Raw genomic sequence first — 19830 nt, forward strand, 5'->3', positions numbered from 1 at the left:
TATCCATTTCAATAAATCATATTACTCTGATAAATTCATATCGATAAAATCTCTTCTCTTGTATACAACAAAATTAAAAATCACTTTGCGGAAACTTTAAGGCAGTCTGTCCATTTACAAACAAGACATTGGAACTCAGAAAGTTGAATTAGATAGGGAAAAAACCAACTAACAGAAAGGTTGGAACCATCCCCCCAAGAAGTCACATCATGATACTTGTTCCCACTGTAAAATCCTTTCATTTTTAGATCTCAGTTCGATCTCTTGAGGAAGGAGGAAAAAAAAGGAAAAACCTCTGAAAAGTTCCACATGTCATCAAAAGCTGACAGTATCCGTCAACTGCCCCCCCCCCCCCCCATGGAGTTCAGCTAGACCACCAAAGCCGGGGGCCTGTAGCCAGGGGATGAGTTATACGTGCACTGACGGCACACTCCTGTTGAGAACCTGCACCCTCATTAGCTGGACACTGGTCATGATCTTCTTCTGGTGACCCATCAGAGTCACACCTAGTCTCTGGATGTCCCTGTAGTGTACAGCACGCACGCACACACACACACACACACGCACACGCGTGCACACACACACACACACACACACACACACACACACACACACACACACACACACACACACACACACACACACACAGTTATTACATGTAGAGATCATTCAATATGTGCTAAACTCACTGATTTTACTAGTCACACATCAGGAGTGCACATGTATGCACCATTAACGTCTTTATCTTATTTCCAAACTCTGGTATGGTCTTAATCGAGCTAAGCAAGACCTGTTTTAATATGCCATGTTTTGCCTATTGTAGCCACAAAATGTAGAGTGACTTTTCTGAGTAACACAATCTTTGAGTGAAACTGTGGTTATTGTATTAATCACTCTAATGCATGCAAACTCTTCTGTTTAATTATTGCCATAACCTTATTCCCAGTAATCAGGATATTAGTATGCATGTAAATGCAATGCATATATGCTTCAAGGCTGCACAGAATGGAAGACAGAGCTTGGTATTTCATGAACTGTGGCTGGAATATTACACATTATATATTAATTGGAGGTATTATTGTACTTGTTATTAACAATAGGCACAACTTGCAAAAGTGTGGCATTAAAATAAATTGTGATGAAATATTGTCAGTCAATTTAGTTTTAGTATAGGCCTAATGTAAAAACCGGCATGCTTTTTTCAAACTGCGTACAGGACCTCATGCTTGCTGTGCAATGTGTCAATGCACATCAATGTCTGTGATTGTGGACTAGTCTAATTTATTACGAGTAATTTTTCTCTATTTTCAACATCTCTTCTTCTGTCGTATGTCCTTAGACCTTTAGCTCCGTTGCAGCAAGCCAGTCCAGTGTTTCATTGTCTAGGTCAATTAGCCCACGGTCACCATTCGGTGGCCGGTATATAGGGCAGCTGGTCAGCACATGATCAACAGTCTGTGATGGGTCCCCACATTCGCAGTGGGCACTGTCTGTGAGACCCCACTTCTGCATAGATGCACCAAAGCGTCCGACCCCCGTCCTCAGGCGGTTGAGGGTTGTCCACTCCTTGCGGGGGAGGTGCTGGCCAGGAACATCTGTGGGATCCTCGATGTAGTGGTGCAGCCTGGATGGTTCTGCTGCCTTCCACTGGTCCCTCCATCTTGCCTTCACCCAGGAATCCTTGGAGGTGTCGGCTGGTGTTGTACGGAGCAGTTCCTGGGCCTGTGTGGCAAAGGGCCGCCGGGACTTGAGACGCATGCGCTGTGGTGTCTCTGTGACGACCTTGTGGAGGAGGTGGGCTTCGCTCAGCTGGGCCTTGCGAGCAAGGGCCAGTGTGGCTGCTTCTCGCCTGACCTCTGCGGGGGCGATTCCAGCAAGGACTGGCAGTTGGTTGGTTGGAGTGGCTCGTAAGCATCCAGAGACAGTCCGTAGGGCGCTGTTGAGGGCAGCATCCAGTTTTTGGACGTGAGGGCTACGGCTCCAGACTGGGGCACAGTACTCAGCGGTGGGGAACACCAGGGCCTCGGTGGAGATGCGCAGCGTCTTTGTGGACGCTCCCCATGTCGTGCCAGCTAGACGCCTTATCAGTGCTGCACGGGCGGTGGTCTTTCCCTTGACGCTGTCCAGGTGTTGCTTAAAGGACAGAGTTCTGTCGAGCTTCACTCCAAGGTATGTCGGGGAGGACTGGTGCTCTAGCCGGGCGTTGTCAACCATGATGTTGATCTCACGGGTTGCTTCCCTGTTGTGGAGGTGGAACATTGTTGCCACAGTCTTCTCAACACTGAGCTTCAGGCGCCAGTCCTTCAGGTATGAAGACAGGATGTTCATGTCCTCAGAGAGGCCTTCCTCTATTGCTTCCCAGGTTGTTTTGCTGAGCAAAATTGCCAGGTCATCTGCGTAGCCGTACTTCCTTGATGTTGTTAGGGGTAGGTCGTGGATGTAGATGTTGAATAACATCGGTGCCAGCACCGAGCCCTGCGGGACGCCGTTCCTGAGCCTTCTCACCCTACTGCTTTGGCCGTTGCTGGTGTGGAGCCGAAAGCTGCGGTTGCTCAGCATCTCCATGATGAAGCTCACCATGTGCTTGTCTGGGATGGTCTCCAGAAGCTTCATGTGTAGCCCACGCAACCAGACAGTGTCGTAGGCCGCTGTGAGGTCCAAAAAGACGGCACCAGCCTTCTCCCCTGCCTGGAAGCTGTCTTCTATGTCGTGACACAGAAGGGTCACCTGGTCTGTTGTTGACATACCGCTTCGGAAGCCAGCTTGTTCTTTGGGGAGCTGGGGGTCGATCACTGGGGTGAGGCGTGCCAGGATGAGGCGTTCCAGCAGCTTGAAGGGTACGCACAGGAGGGAGATGGGCCGGTATCCCTTTGGGTCGTCGCTCGGCTTGTTTGGCTTCGGCAGGGCAATCACCTTGGCACGGCGCCAGATCTTGGGCAGCTTTAAGCATTGGAGGCATGCAGAGAGGAAGGAACGGAGCCAGTCAGTTGCCTTCTTGCCCTGGTGTTTCATGTACTCCGGGTGGATGTCGTCTATGCCTGGTGCCTTACCAGTCTTGAGACGTTTTATGGCCAGATCTATTTCTTGCGTGGTGAAGTTGATGGATAGGTTGGAATCGCACCCTGGGGCCCTGAGCAGCTCGTGGACTCTTGCTGATGTTGTTCGAGTAAAGTCCTTGTCTGCGTTGGGGAAGCGGCCATTGCTCAGCAGGAGCGACGCGATGGAGTTTGCAGTGATGGGGCACTGTGCAGGAGGTGTTGACCTTCCAGTCAGCTTGTTCAGGGTCTGCCACCCCCGTCGACTGGAGTGTGTAAAGTCAATTGACTCCACTGTCTCAGTCCAACGTTGCCTGCGTTTCTCGTTTAACCTGAGAAATAGTTGGTCTGCTGCTTCGTCCCTGTCTTCGCTGGTTTGTGCTTCAGCGTGGGAGCGAAGTAGGTGTTCACATTCGGCATCCCAGCAGGGAACATAGGCTTTACGCACACCGCGAGGGATGTTGTTCTTGGCGGCGGAAAGCAGCATATTGCAGTACGCTTCGTAGGCATCGTTCAGTTTGTTGGAACATGGGTGTGGTAGAGCAGTGACTGCCTTGTTCACTTGTTTAGTGAAGCCTGCCCAGTTCGCTTTCCGAAAGTTCCACCTCTTGACATCCCTCCCTTGCACAGGCTGGACCAAAGATGGGATGGTGATGAGCGACGGTCGGTGGTGAGACCGGGGAAACATGTCCAGGATGCGTCTTACAGGGAGAGACTGGTTGTTGTGCCATTTTGCGAATGCCAGGTCTGGATTGGTGGTGCTGTTCCATCGTGCAGAGTAGAATGTGCGTGGCTCCTTTGGGTCATATAGGAGTGAAGCATCGACAGTAGAGGCCCAGTCTACCAGGAAGTCACCATCAGCGTTGGAGCTGCTGTAACCCCAGTCTGTATGGTGGCTATTGAAGTCACCAGCGTACACAGCAGGGGCAGGGACATCTGGCAGGGACGAGGGCACCAATCTGCTGGGTGGTGGTTTGTAGATATTGATGATGGTAGTGTCTTGCACTTTCGTGTTAATCCATTCTATCTCTGCGCCCTCTGGAGACTGTCCGGCGGCTGACCAGGCCATGTCTTTGCGGACAAATGTGGCCATGCCATGATGTTTACTGGCGATGTGGCCGGCCAAGGTGTACCCAGGGACCATCAGGATGTTCTTGTTCTCCTGGTGGGTCTCCTGCAGGGTGATCACTGTCACGTTGTTTTTGCTGACTATTTGCTCAAGGATGTTGATCTTGGCAGTGGTGAGACCTTCGACGTTGAGCTGGAGGAGCGCTAGCTCTGGGGCTGTGGTCGGTGAACGTTGTAAAGACATTTGTTTCGCTTAAGGGCATGCAACCTTGCAACTACTCTTTAGCTACTTGCGGGGGAGGCCACGTGGAGGCTGTCTTCGTCTCCCCCCTTTTCAACATAAGCTACAGTAACTCTGTCTGAGGAGCGTGTGCTCATGACTCACCCTTGGTTGATGCTTATGACGTGTCCTAGGGTGTGGTACCCCCCCGCAGCAAAGTGGTCCTTATAACGACCCATTTTTATGGTGTCCAGCCACTCATCCACTGAGTTACAGCTGCTGAAGTCTGGCATGGCTCTCTCCATCAAAGGCGGACTATTGAACCTAGGGCACAGACAGGGAGGCAGAGAGAGAGAGAGAAGGGGAGGGGGGAGTAAATGGTAAAGAGATGAATGGGAAGACAAAAAGAGCTGGCAACAAGCCCAAAAAAGAGAAAGGGTTCAAGAAGTGAGAAAAGACAGAGAAAAAAGGTTGGCTTTGAAATGCACTCGCAGCCGATGGAGGCAGAAAATCAATAGCAGTTAAAATGATAGAGAAGGAGCGGCAGCCATGGCTGCAGGATGGCTGCTTTGGGTAGATTAATAAAGGGAGAAATCCTTAACACCTTTAACTCTGTCCCTGACTACCCCCCCAACACCCCCGCCCCACTTCTCCCGCCAGACCCAATCTCCTACAACCCCCTCTCCCCGCATGCACCAGTTACTCTGTGGGACCCTGGGACCTGAGCTGAGCAATTTACACAAGTGGAGCCTCAGCCCGTGTGTCCTCTCCAGTCCGCTCCCTGATTCACTGCAGATCAATGTCAATATCACAGCCAGGCTTTTACTTAACGCACAGCGTCTCTGTCAGAGATGAGCTTATTGGAAAATGAACAGACGCTCGCTTTCTGTCTACCAGAGAGAACTTTGGGGGGACACTTTGGTGTGTAACTTTATCCCGCTGCTCATGTTTGATAGTGGACGGATGAGATTGGATTTACTCTGTCCCCTTCCGCAGCAGGACGGTTCTCACTTCTTCCATGAGATCATCTGACTCTCTGGCAGACGATCTTTCGCTTTGACTCATGTTGCTTAATCCACTAATCGCATGCACCAATATTTGGTTTCTTGAAGAACTGTCCGTCTATATTTAATCTGAAGTGATGGTGTGTTCATTGGCCCGCCTACCTGCAGAGTTTGTCCATAGACTTTAGGTTCTCTGGGTTACGGATTAACTTGTCCAGAACGGTGACTATCTGGCAGAAGCGGGGTCTCTCATTGCGATCTTTCTGCCAGCAGTCCAGCATGAGAGTGTGCATGGGCCCCGGGCAGCCCATTGGAGCAGGCAGCCGGTAGCCCTCCTCCACCGATTTAATCACCTACACACAGTGTGCAAATAATGGATAAGGCAATACATTTCTAGAAAATGATCAAAGAACTACATATTGCGCTAAGTATGTATGCATACTGCCCTATACATTAACAGTATTGCTTGTGTAATGAAATTAAACTGAATTTTCTTTCAAGCGTATCTCCTGTCTTAGATGTTATGCAAAACATAATGGACAGGAATTCAAGTGGACAATACATTGTTTAGCATTTCACTGCATCTTGTCTAACAATACCTATAGAGCCCTATCTCATAATAGAATTATTTGTTAATCTGGAGCCAATGTACTCACATCTCTGTTGGTGAGGTTCCAGTACGGTCGTTCTCCGTATGACATCACTTCCCACATGACCACACCGTAGCTCCACACGTCACTGGAAGAGGAGAACTTTCTGTAGGCAATGGCCTCTGGGGCCGTCCAGCGGATGGGAATCTTCCCTCCCTAGATGAGACACAGAGGACAGCATCTAGTCGAGTTCAACAAGAAGGGCATCACACTCTCCTTTTCAAACTGGACTTCTGCAGTGCATCTTTTTTGAACAGAGCACTGAAGAACGAAGCTTTATGGTCATGCACACAGCAGGCTAATAGCGTGTGAAACTATCCTGTGACCAGGATTCAAATCTCTGGGTCAGGAGGAAAAATCTGGGCCATATACAGTGGACAAGGTGACAAGATGAAGTACCATTGAGCAAGGCAGTTGAACCACAAATGTCAGTGGCAAGCATTACAAAATCTATGCTGTGTCGGCCAACCTCCAGAATGTGTACAGTATATACGCGTGTGGTCCTCCTTTCCCCATGTTATTGGATGAAGGCAATGCATTTAATCTTGAAAGCAAAAGGCTAAATGCCACACTTGGTTAAATGGCAGGCAACAGCTTATGTCTGAATATAGGCTACTGGACTATATTGTATGTGCAGCTTAAGCTTGGGCATGTGTATGTGTGTTGCTGCAGACCTGGGAAAAAATAGATTTGCAAATGGTAGCAAATATTTGAACTACTTTACAGCATGCTTGTTGTAAAATGCCAGACATTTAAATAGCCCCAGTAGTGGCATAATTACTTGGAGGAAGCAATCCTCATGGGTATTCCGTAAGCTTTCCCCATGGGTTTCTTTAAAACCTGTAAATGTATTCCTATTCTCCTTTTCCACCCCCTGGTTTGTTTTTACCTGAATTGGGAAGGTTATTTTGAAAATGTCACCTGTCACAGGTACGTGATTAAGTGCCTAATGGGGTTTTTTTTATCAGTAACTGATCAAAGTTTATTTGGGGTTATTTTGTCTCCAAACCCCATGGAATAAACCTTTAATTATTTTTATTCAGGTCCAACGGATCTGAATCATCAGAATGTTTAGGGGGCGCAGATGGGCACAAAAGGCCTTCTTCAGTGTGACGTCCCCTGTTCGATTGACATCGCCAGACTGTTTGCTGTGTACCATTCCTCTGCTCTCTGTCTGCCCTTCCTATCTGTCTATTCCTTTCACTATTCCAAATGCATAAACACTTTTTCTTTTTCAACCATCTGTTCATCCTTCCGTCCAGCATCGTCACCACTTTGGTCCCAAACAAGGAACTGGCATTGCCATGTAAAAGAAATAGCTGTGCACCTTCATGCTAGGAGGCACCCTACTGATTACTTACCCAATTTTACTTAATTTAGTGCCACCATTACACCAGAATTTCAAATTTCACAGAAGATCTCAAAATCTGAGCAGATTGCCATGAAACCTGCTGAGTGCATCCATGCTTGCCGTGATTTTGGTGATGCTACAGTATATGGCATTTTCTCTAACACAACTGATATGCCAAAAATGTCCACTTGGACACAATGATATCTTACATTGGATTGCCATGAAAGTAATGACTGACTGGAGAGAAAAACCCGAAATGCTTACAGTACATGATCCCACAATCTTTCCTCTATAGTGAAACCCACAGATTCCCACAGTGACAGTTTCCTGTCATCATTGTTTCGGTCCACCATGTGCTTTTGTTTATATCATGTCTTGTCTTTTAGCTGCCATGTTTTGACAAATGATCTCCCCTGATTGTTGAGTGTATATACCGTAAGCTGTCCTACATTTGCAATCAGGCCTGGATTTATACCCTGCTGTTCTCTGCCTCTAGTGCCAGCTTGATTGTGCAGGTCCAGCAAAAGCCCCTTATTATTTTCTCTGAACAATGTGAACATAGTATCTATAGAGGTATAGCTAACAGATCATGATTGTGATTCCCACATGGCACTTATTTTGGTCAACAGGGAGACAATGCGGCCTCTTCGGGCCGTGCACTTGGGTAATCCCATTGATGACATTTAACGCAGTGCACAAACTGCACATCCAGTGCACCACCAGATATTTGGATACATTCAAACATTAGCTTATATTATCTTGGTGTATGTGTGTGAGTGTAGCAGAGTGGCTCTGCCTAATGGCCTCAAAAGTCCATATGGACGGATATCCATTTGGACTAGTGGTTAAGATATTGGACTCGAATCCCGGGCGTTACGTGTGTGTGTGGGTGTGTGTGTGTGTGTGTGTGTGCATTGGGCTTGCCTCTATGCTTAAACTCACACTGGTGGTGTAGGCGGCGTCAGGGTCGTCCTCCAGCACTCGGGACAGGCCGAAGTCGGACACCTTACACACCAGGTTGCTGTTGACCAGGATGTTGCGCGCCGCCAGGTCCCTGTGGATGTAGCCCAGGTCTGAGAGGTAGGTCATGCCGGCCGCGATGCCGCGCAGCAAGCCCACCAGCTGGATGATGGTGAACTGTCCGTCGTGCCTCTGCGCGGTCGAGGAGGACAGAGGAGGACAAAGACAGAGAAACAGGGAGATGAACAGTGGTGGAAAAAGTACTCACATTTGATACTATATAAGTGAAAGTATCAATGCAATGAAGAACTGCTCCGTTACAAGTAAAAGTCTGGTAATCAAAATTACTTGAGTAAAAGTACTAAAGTACCAAAAGTAGAAAGTCCTCATTATGCGGAATGTCCCATTTCACAAGTTTAAAATCTATACAAATCTTTTGAAAATAGCAGATCTACAAGCTCACAATGTATCGCATTGCGGCACATTGTTAGCTTGTAGATCGCTATTTTCAAATGGCCAAAATGTATATAGGGTTAAATGTATATAAGTGGTTAAAGTAATTAGTAACTAAAGTTTTCAGGGAAATGTTGTGGATTAAAAGTACAACAGATGTAATGGATTAGAAGTAAAGGTATTGTAAATTGTAAATAAAAAATTACCTCAAAATTGTACTTACTGTAAGTACGTACTAAGTAAATGTACTTAGTTACTTTACACCCGAGTGGAATAGTATGAGAGTGACGACATTAGCGTTGACTCTCATTGTAACAATGGAATGCGGAAGTGCTCAAACTATCTCAATGGGATAGTTCCAATGTTTGGAACTATAGCCCATAGGCACGAGATCAAAGCGCGTCGCCACTCTCTTACTATTCCACTCAGGCTTTACACTGCTGGAGATGAAAGGGAAGGAACTGCCATTTAAAAGAGAATCAAAAGGTTTCGCTGCAGAGTTCTGCCATGATGGACGGAAAGAATAGAAGAGAGCAGAGATGATGGAAGAATGAAATCTCAAGGGCGAGAAAGAACAGGATAAAGATAAGGATATAAAAGAATACCCACCCTGAGGAAGGAATCCAGTGATCCGTTCTCCATGTACTCTGTGATGATCATCACTGGTTTACCTGCAGGGGAGACACACCAGGATGGACATCAGACGGCATACTGAACCTCTGGTGGTGCATCGTGTGGTGCCACCGAAAATAGCCGCTCTATACTGTCACAGTCTGTGACTTGTGTTATGTTATTTGTGTACCCTGTTTCATGGTTTTAGTTAGTTAGTGTTTTACCTTGTTACTGTGATGTTGTACACTGTATTTTTCCTCGTTCTTAGTTGCAGTTTTGCCTTGCACTGTGAACCTTTATTCTGTAGTCATGTTTTGTGCCTTCCTGTCTGCCCCTGTAGTTCTGTTCCTGTCTTGTCTCACTAGTCCTGTGATTGCCCATGTTTCCACCTGTGTCCCCTTAGTTCCCCAGCCTATCCCAGTGTTGATTATCAGTGGTGTTCACCTGTGTCTAGTTATCCCATGTCTATAAGTTTGCCCTTGTGTGTTCAGTTCCTTGTTCGTTCGTAAAGTGTTGTCAGTGGTTTTTTGTTCCTCGTGATTTTTCCATGTTTCCTAGTATTTTGCCTTGCTCCTAGCTTTTCCTCGTGTTCCAGTGTTTGTTCCTGATCTCCTGGTTTTTGGTTAATAAACCCCCTTGTATTCAACCTGCCTGTCCTCTGCCTTTGTCTGCGCTTGGGTCCTACACCTGCCTGTCCTGAATCGTGACAGTACGAACGAACCCTATTGGACCCAGCGGACAGAGGTTTGCTTTTTGTTTTTTGCATTTGGAGTAAAATGCCCATTTTGAGTAAATTGAGGAAGCCATCTGCCATGGCAGATATTCAACAGCCCTGCCTGCCATTTTCATGGGACGATTTTGGTGTAACAAGGGAAGACTTTTATGAGGACCCAGAATTCCTGAATTCCCTTGCTCTCTACTGGAAGACGGACCCTGATTTTGCCAGACTGGTGGCAAAAAACAGGTGGGAATATGATGTTGGCCGTCCTCAGTCTGCTCGTGTTTTCCAGCCTGCTTCCCAACAATCTGTTCACCAGCCTGCAACCCAGTCGATCAGGCTGGGGTTTGTAGGCCTCCAGCCTGCCTGTCCAGAACCTGCCCCTGTGGACCCTGCATTCCCTGAGCCGGCCTATGCTGAGACAGTTTCAGTCTCGGACCCATACATTGGGTCTCGCTTGGCCGTCTTCAGGGGGAACCGGGCGAGGGGGCGTGGTCGTCATGGCTCACGCCGCCATCAACGCACCTCGCTGCCCAGTGTGACTCCCCCGTCGGCCATCTCCGCCGACGTCCTGCCGGGCCCCCCGTCGGCCGTCCCCGCCGACGTCCTGCCGGGCCCCCCGTCGGCCGTCTCCGCCGACGTCCTGCCGGGCCCCCCGTCGGCCGTCCCCGCCGACGTCCTTCCGGGCCCCCCGTCGGCCGTCCCCGCCGACATCCTGCCGGGCCCCCCGTCGGCTGCCCCCACCGACGTTTGTCGAGTACACATGTCAGTTTTCCCTGCTGACAACCTAGGTGAACTTTGTGAACTGTTCCCCCATGTCCCCACCGAAGCCGAGGAAGCATTCCTGCTGCCGGACCCCGGGCCTGTCGTCCAGTTGCCGGAGCCCGGGCCTGCACTACGGCAGCGGGACCCCAGGGGTGTTCTTCAGCCACCTGACCCCCGTTCCTTGCTCCCAGTGACTGTGTCTCCTTGTCCCCAGGTTCCCCTGTCTCCATGCCCTTCTACTCCAGTTTCCCAGCGTAGCTCCCTTTCTCCGTCTGCCAGCCCCTTTGTCCCCCTTGTCTCAGGCCCTCAGTTTCCCCAGGCTACGTCCAGTCCCCGGCCCCCTCTGTTCCACTCTGTCCCACCTACCAGCCCGTTAGTCCTTCTCCCTGTATGTCTGTCCGCCTGTCTGTCTGTATGCTTGTCTGCTAGTGTGAATGCCTGTCTGTTTGTCCGTCTTTCGACCCCCCAGTCCTCCTGTCGCCCTTCTGACCCCTTTACCCGCCTGTTGTGTCAAACATCATGTCTGTCTGCCTGCCTGATTGTGTGTCAGTTGATCTGTCTGTCCCTCGGTTTGTCCCACCTGGTGTCTGTGTGCTTGTCTGTGTGTTTGCCCGCCTGCCTGTCTGTGTGATTCCTTGTGTAGTTGACCAGTCCCTGCCAGTCAGTGTTTGGTCCTGTGCCCCAGTTTTGTTTTTTCTTCTAGCCCCTGGTCCTGTGTCCCAGTGCCCCTCCTTCCAGACCCCCACCACCCACCCTGCTCGACGTATTGGGCTGTGTTTAGGGATGTCTGGAAGCCATCCCTTAAGGGGGAGGCACTGTCACAGTCTGTGACTTGTGTTATGTTATTTGTGTACCCTGTTTCATGGTTTTAGTTAGTTAGTGTTTTACCTTGTTACTGTGATGTTGTACACTGTATTTTTCCTCGTTCTTAGTTGCAGTTTTGCCTTGCACTGTGAACCTTTATTCTGTAGTCATGTTTTGTGCCTTCCTGTCTGCCCCTGTAGTTCTGTTCCTGTCTTGTCTCACTAGTCCTGTGATTGCCCATGTTTCCACCTGTGTCCCCTTAGTTCCCCAGCCTATCCCAGTGTTGATTGTCAGTGGTGTTCACCTGTGTCTAGTTATCCCATGTCTATAAGTTTGCCCTTGTGTGTTCAGTTCCTTGTTCGTTCGTAAAGTGTTGTCAGTGGTTTTTTGTTCCTCGTGATTTTTCCATGTTTCCTAGTATTTTGCCTTGCTCCTAGCTTTTCCTCGTGTTCCAGTGTTTGTTCCTGATCTCCTGGTTTTTGGTTAATAAACCCCCTTGTATTCAACCTGCCTGTCCTCTGCCTTTGTCTGCGCTTGGGTCCTACACCTGCCTGTCCTGAACCGTGACATATACAAGCTCACAACGTGTCACAGAAAGCGTGAAGAGACGCCATTTTCGTTGCGCTGTTTCATTTTAAGTATAAATCAGCCTTTACTCTTCTACAGTGGATGGGATGTAATGGGACTTTTGTAAATAACACTCATGCTGTATGTGTATGCGATAATGGCCACAGCTATATATACACAGTGTGTGTGTGTGTGTGTGTGTGTGTGTTTACTGTTTATATATATATATATATATCTCTCTCTCTATATATATATATATATATATATATATATATATAGAGAGAGAGATATAGAGATATATATATATATATATATAGAGAGAGAGAGAGAGAGAGAGAGAGAGAGATATACATGCCCAAGCCCATACATGGACATATCGGTTGGTTCGGTGGTTCTGGATAACTGCATATCCGAACGACTCGGCAGCAGTCACTGCACTACCTCGAGTCCTTACTGATGTGCATGCTGAGTTTCATTGTCGGTCTGTCCATGCATACGACCATATATGGGCATAGCGGTCAGATCTGTGTCTCTGGGCATATCGGGTTTGTTTATGGTCATATGGCTGAGTCATATTGACATGCTTATATCTGGTTTGGTTATGTCTGAGTCATAGTGATATGTGGCTGTGGTCGGCTAGTAGTCACTTTTAATATAGGGAGCATAATATAGCCTACTGGCGGTAACTGCATTGAGATTACGCAATTGAATTTGGCAAACATCTTTTTCACCAAATTCCATTTTGTCATCACTTCCGTCCAAGATGAATTACCTCGGAAAGGAACCATGTGTGATATGATATCAGACTAAGAGCATGGGACTTAATAGCTTGAATCAAAGGAACCGAGGCAATGTGCTACGGCTTGTACATACTCTGTGTTACCACTCCCTCCAATCGAATAACATTGGGGTGGTCGAACTGGGCCATGATTGACGCCTCGGCCAGGAAGTCCCGCCTCTGTTTTTCGGTGTAACCTGCTTTCAGGGTCTTCAGAGCCACTGGGATGTCTCTTTTGCCCGGGAGCCGCATGCGTCCGTAACACACCTCTCCAAACTCTCCTATACACGCGCACGCACACACGCACGCACGCACGCACGCACCCACACACACACCACACACACACACACACACACACACACACACACACACACACACACACACACACACACACACACACACACACACACACACACACACACACACACACACACACACACACCAACAGGATTGGGAAAAAGTACAGTGTAAAACTTGTCTATTCAACAGCATTGATGGATTAACAGGTCAACAGGTTAACTGTCTTTCGGCTTTTTTTGCCATTTGCATTTGTCCTTCTCCATTTGACCTGGCTTTTATACAAATTATACATTTAATCGCTTGGCTGATGTTCCCATACGCTGCGACTCAACAATGAGTGACACGGATCCGATGTCTCGATCGAGGACAAGACAATGCAAGGATCAAATCTGTGACCTTCTGATGGCTCCTCGTCTAATCGCTTATCCACCTTGACAACTGTTTCCAGCAGTATGCAGTGTTTCGCTCGGCTCCGGCAGAGTTAGCATTCTGTGTCTGTCTGAGGGGATTTGACTGACAGCTCCATGCAATGCTCTGATTCCACTCTCCCATCCTTCTCTTCACTGCCTTTACACCAACCACTGATTTCAGTTTACCTCAGCCAGTGACTGTGTGTGTGTGTGTGTGTGTGTGTGTGTGTGTGTGTGTGTGTGTGTGTGTGCGCACAAGCGTATGTGTGCACTCTCGTGCGTGTGTGTGCGTGTGTGTGCCTTTGCTTCAGTTCATGGTTTTACCTGAGCCAATGATTTTCTCTATTTTGATCCTGGAAGCTTCAATTTCTCTGGCAAACTCGTGGACGGCCTGGCAGGGGTCCTCGTACGTGTGTGGGTCGATATAGAACCTCGCGTCTGGGAATGACACTAAGATAAACAACATTAGCATTTGGTCACATATCGGAGAATACACACGGCACATCTGAGCCCCCTATCAGTGGAGTGTGGGAGGAAAACATTAAATAGAAAAAACTTGGTTAAAGAGAAGAAATGGCCCGGGATGAGGGATCGGAGGTCGGGGAGAGAGAGAGAGAGAGAGAGAGAGATATATGAGGAAAGGGAGATTACATAGGAAGTACATAGGAGTAGGGACGGGGCGCGTGATGAAATTGTTTGCTCTAAGGATGAACTTGATAACATCTGTGTTAAAAATGCAACCTATTCACAGACATGTGCTGGAATATGTTATTTTGTTATAATAATAGAGACACAGAACAAACATACCGTGTCCATTCTGGTAGTGCATCTTCTCCTCATCGGAGTCCTGGAAGGCTTTGCTGTAGCCGCAGTGTCTGTGTTAATGAGACACGCACACAAACGCATGGAAAAACAAGCACACAGATATTCACAAGAACACACACACACACGCACGCACATTCACACACAAGGCGGGGTGAATACAGGACAATTGCGAGGGGGGAAAACACATTCTATATCATAAAGCATCCCTACACTGTGTGGTTTGCTGTAAACTATTAACACAGCTCATTATTCCAAACAGAATAATTGAGCCTATGATAACTTTAATCAGCTAATGATGTTAGTAAACTTGAGGGAGCATATCAGCCATTTTCCACATTATGTTCACATAATTGGTCCTCACTAATGCTCATTATACACCATTTCTGTCTACTAGCTCTGTGTCTCAGAGGTGGGCTATTGACAGCATCAATAGGGATTCCAAGCTCAGAAAATACAGCCTTTCTCTTCCTGGAAAGTTGCTGCAGTGATTGTTCTTGTTTGTATTGACCAAACCTGCCTACTGTTGATGTCAGACTCATAACCCATTCTGACCTGAGATCAGATTCATACGAGGTTTCCACGGGACACACACTGGTCTGATTAACCCATTCTGACCTGAGATCAGATTCTAAAAATGTCAGTCGTTCTTCGAATTTTTCAAAAATAGCAGACCTACAAGCTCGTATCGCGCCACTCGGTGGCGCGATATGAGCTTGTAGATCTGCTATTTTTCAATAGCTAAAGCATAACATGATGCCAACACCAAAATGGGTGCCCGGTCAGAATGGGTTAATTGGTAGGCAGATCTTGGAGACACAGAGCGAGTAGCCTCGGAAACCCAGACCTTTTATTACAGAGCGAGTAGACAGAAATGAAGCCATAATACATTATTAGCGAGGACTAATTATATGAAAATAAGATTTGAATTTGCTTCTTTCAAAGACATCATCCAGTCATACTGTTGCCGGGTCGACCGGTCAAAACTAGCTCTGCATCATTAAGAGAAAGCATAAGACAGGGAATTTACGAAACTATAATTGATGATATCTATTTTTTTTTCTTTTGTGAAATGTCATAGAGTATGAACGAATTGCCATGTATTGCTGTACTTTTTAATGGAATATATTACATCGGGTAAAATATACCTGGGTTTAGCGATGGTGTGACAAAAGTTGGGTTTAAACAGTGTTCTAGGGTTAAGTGCAGCTTTTTCATGGATTTATTTGCCACGATTTACGGTGCAAGTTGATCTGGAGAAGAGTCTGAGCTCATTGACTTTGGTGACAGGATGATACCTTTAATCCACGAGCTAGCATAGCATCATGCAGCTGGGAGACATGCCTCACTGTTTATCATTTAGCTCCCAGACAGAGCTGAAATGAACTTTGGCATGAATTAATTAAGTGCAATAAAACTCATTATTTGTTACGCTACAGAGATGTAAGTTAGTAGAAATCAAAAAGGGCCAGTCGGGAGAAGGGGGGGCGGGAGACTGACTGTATAAGTGGGAACGTTTGCAAGCTAACGGACATGAATCAACATAATTAAATCCACTGCGCAAGGTGGAAACTGCGGGATGGGAAATTAGCTAAATACGACAGAGAAGAAAGGGGTGGGGGTGGGGACGACGACGAGGGGAGCAGAGTTTGTGCTGTCACTATGGCATTAACTTGAAGGCCTCTGCTATACTTATCTTCCTTAATGACACAAAATCATGCAGATTATAGGCCGAGCTATTTTCCTGTATAATGGACACACGTCATACTGGTATTGGTGACTAAAACTAGCCAGTATAGCTTAGCTTTGTGCACCACATGACAGAATAACAGGATTCTCTTTGATTGCTAAAGCACTAAGGGCACATACGGAGGATCATACAGTATTCCACATACTGTCTGTCTTATTCTAATTACAAATGTACAGTATGCTTCTACTTTACTCGCTCCTTTCATATCTGTACTATACACAGTAAAACCCTCAACGTTATATATGTATTATATGCACACTCTCAGTGTTAAACTAACACTGAGGATCTTACAACATACTAGGCTAGAGTAGATAGCTGTAAAATCCTCAGTCTAGCAGGCAGCAGCAGGAGAGGACATAATGGTATAACAACAGAACATGTAATAAGGGGTTATCACAAGCACAACACACAGAGGTTAAAGTTTTATAGTATAGTATAGTATAGTATAGTATAGTATAGTATAGTATAGTATCATATATATATAGTGTAAGAAAGTGTTCCACACACAGCAGCGAGGGGTAGTGTGGTAAAGTGTAGCCTTGCCGTTTCCTGCAGATGATGATGGCGAGGAACGCAACCAGGCCTGACACCAAAGCCATACAGATCCATATGATGGACATGGTGTTGTAGCGCAGAGGAGCTGTGGGCACGCACGCACGCACGCACATACACACACCACACACACACACACACACACACACACACACACACACACACCACACACACACACACACACACACAAAGAACAGCTGTTGAACAACAACATTTTCTATGCTCTTTCATTGTGATGAAAGCCTTTCAGGCTGCAAACAGATGCAGAATTGGCTCTTGGACACACAAACATGCATGTCCACACAAACTGTCCTCCCAACATGTAGGCAGCGGGCGCACACGCACGCAGGCACGGATGCACACAGGCACACGCACGCGCACACGCACACACACACACACACACACACACACACACACACACACACACACACACACACACACACACACACACACACACACACACTATCTACAGTATGAGACTAAGGGTGGAATTCAATATAGATTTCAGCTCAGGTATTATTATTTTTTCCTTCAATGTATTTTTATTGAGGCTCTTTCACAGCTGTTCGATCGCAACTTAATGCATATAGAACCACCCATTATTTTGAACTTAAAAAAGGCACTTAAAAAATACCACAATACGGACATTACATTACACAGATAAGACAAAAAACACAAAAACAACAAGACAAACGAGTACACCACAGTCTTGACATGATTGTACATTCCAGGTTACCAGAGTCTTTTAGTTTTTCGCTACCGTTCAATAAGATACTGTGCATTGAAGCGCAGTCTATAAGGTCCACTGTCTATAATACAAACCAAAGTATTTGTTTGGTGAAGCCTAATTTTCCTTGTTTGACTCACAAACACAGGACTTACAACAACCCCAGTGCTGTTTGAAAAGTGGAATCAGAAGCAGTTTTGCTTCCAGGAGTGACCCTGTCAGAAAGCTCAGATCAATAGAACAGAGGGATTATCTTAAGCCATCTGGCCTCAGTGACACCCCTGCACCGTGCTGAGCAATCTGGGACCAGCTCCTAGTGTCATCCCTTAACGCTCTCACTGATTTACTCTCCCTGTCCTCTTGGGGCTCTTTAAATCAATGTGTTTGCTGGTAGTTCAATGCCGGAGATAATTAATTTGGTATGCTTTCATCACAGACCATAATATTCACATGATGGTGGTCATTTTGCTCTTGTGTCATTTTGTAATACTTGAGTTGCAGTTGATTGTGCAACTAAACTAAACTAAGCACAGCTGACGCATAAAATTATGTTCCTTTCTTAGTTTAATAGTGACTGTCATAGGGCTATAGCCACAAGGCCCAACAGATATTATCCTAACCAAAAAGATGCATGGGACGCAAAAAAAAAAAGGGTAAAAAACACAATATTTAACTGTTTAAATTTTCGATGACTATGTCACTTTGAACATATCCTGAGAGTATTGGGCTACGACCGACAGCTTAAGACCGATTGCTATTGAGACAATAGGGTTATTATGAGCTTCCTTGCAACAAACATTAAACAATGAAAATGAGATGTGGTTGCAAATATAATAGCTCCTCTGAGGTTTAACATGCTTAAGAAATTATGAATGTGCTCGTTAAATAAAATTGCTTGTGAGGAGTATTGTTTCTATTCATATATCATAAATTAGAAAGAAAACAGGCCAGTCACTTGATCAAACCGCATCATGGCACATGGCCTCAGGATGATGTAAGAATCGCTGCTGTGTGATTATGGTCAGTAGTGTAGTCTTGATGTTGAACTGTGGGACACTGCACCATAAAGTTTGCTGTAGAACAACAGAACAATGCCACAAAGTAGGCTAGTTTGGAGTTGGACATATTCCTGGACTTATTGATTGCTCAGTATGTATGCTGGCTGTGATGCAATGAATCCTACTGTTTTATGTGTCTGACAGTGAGATATTTTCCAGAAACAGGCTGGCGGAAGAGAGTTTACAGTCCAGTGAGCACCAGAAGAGGCAGACCATGAGTCAATGAAACTCAGTTGAGACACAAATCAGGAAACCTGGAAAGGAGTTTTGCACTCCAAATGCACTCCTCAGGCATGGAATACGCGTCTAAACAAAGCGTATTGTCCTTGCATGATGCACAAACATCAATAGTTATTGCCACAGCTTTGCCCACAGTGTTATACTGAGACAGTGGATCAGTAGCAGTTTTGCTGCCAGCGGCGACCCTGTAACGAAGCCCAGATCGATAGAACATAAGGACGGTCTGAAGCTGCCTTATTTGGCCTTCAGTGACATGCTGCCACTGCCAGCCCTTTCAGCCCAGCACCATGCTAAGCTGTTGTGGAGGGATTCTCAGTGCCAAGCCTTTTAGCAGAACAAACAGCTTTGTTATTGGACTTTTTCCACTGTCTTAAAGAGCAATATGTGGCTCAAGGGCTTGTGTGGTCTGGGTTTGGTTCTCTTTATCTCTCTCTCTCTCTCTCTCTCTCTCTCTCTCGCTTTCTCTATCTCTCACTCTCTCTCTCTCTCTCTCTCTCTCTCTCTCTCAAATTCAATTCAATTCAAAGGAGCTTTATTGGCATGAGAAAACGTACATTTACATTGCCAAAGCAGAAGTGGAACAAATAAATGAAAATAAAACAATGTATTTACAAATGGATATAAATAGGAATTTCACACACACACACACACGCACGCACGCACGCACGCACGCACGCACGCACACACCTGCTTTTCCGGTCTGGATCTCCACATTCTGGCTGAAGCGTCCGCAGCCTGCTGAGGTTCTAGCTCGGACCTGGAAGATGTATCTGGTGCCTGGTTTCAGGCCTGAGACCCGAGCACTGGTCCCCTTTGACTTGAGAGTGGAATAACTCTGCTCCTCGTTATCCTGGAACGTTCACAAACAACATCCATGCTATTGTCATTAACATTGCCGGTCATCTAAAAGGGGCAAGACCATTATATGAACATAAACAAAGCTTAACAAATGATGGAATATACTAAATATATAAATAGGCCTATAT

At 46.5% G+C, this 19830-nt stretch overlaps 1 protein-coding gene across 1 annotated transcript in view; it reads right to left on the bottom strand.

The window, feature by feature from the left end:
- Positions 1-408: 408 nt before the first annotated feature.
- epha8 (eph receptor A8) overlaps positions 409-19830 on the bottom strand; it is a gene marked incomplete at its 3' end in the record, with an annotated part of 106112 nt that continues 86690 nt past the window's right edge. Inside the window, exons 10-20 of the mRNA XM_080786009.1 lie at positions 19532-19694; positions 16811-16907; positions 14503-14570; positions 14020-14145; positions 13081-13266; positions 9351-9412; positions 8271-8480; positions 5984-6133; positions 5490-5680; positions 4489-4647; positions 409-523 (exon numbers count right to left, since the gene is read on the bottom strand). Coding sequence (XP_080642135.1) covers positions 409-523; positions 4489-4647; positions 5490-5680; positions 5984-6133; positions 8271-8480; positions 9351-9412; positions 13081-13266; positions 14020-14145; positions 14503-14570; positions 16811-16907; positions 19532-19694 — 1527 coding nt within the window. The remainder of the gene's footprint in view (positions 524-4488; positions 4648-5489; positions 5681-5983; positions 6134-8270; positions 8481-9350; positions 9413-13080; positions 13267-14019; positions 14146-14502; positions 14571-16810; positions 16908-19531; positions 19695-19830) is intronic.

This window comes from Protomyctophum bolini, assembly GCF_963924005.1.
Source record: "Protomyctophum bolini genome assembly, chromosome: 2".
Lineage (NCBI taxonomy): Eukaryota > Metazoa > Chordata > Actinopteri > Myctophiformes > Myctophidae > Protomyctophum > Protomyctophum bolini.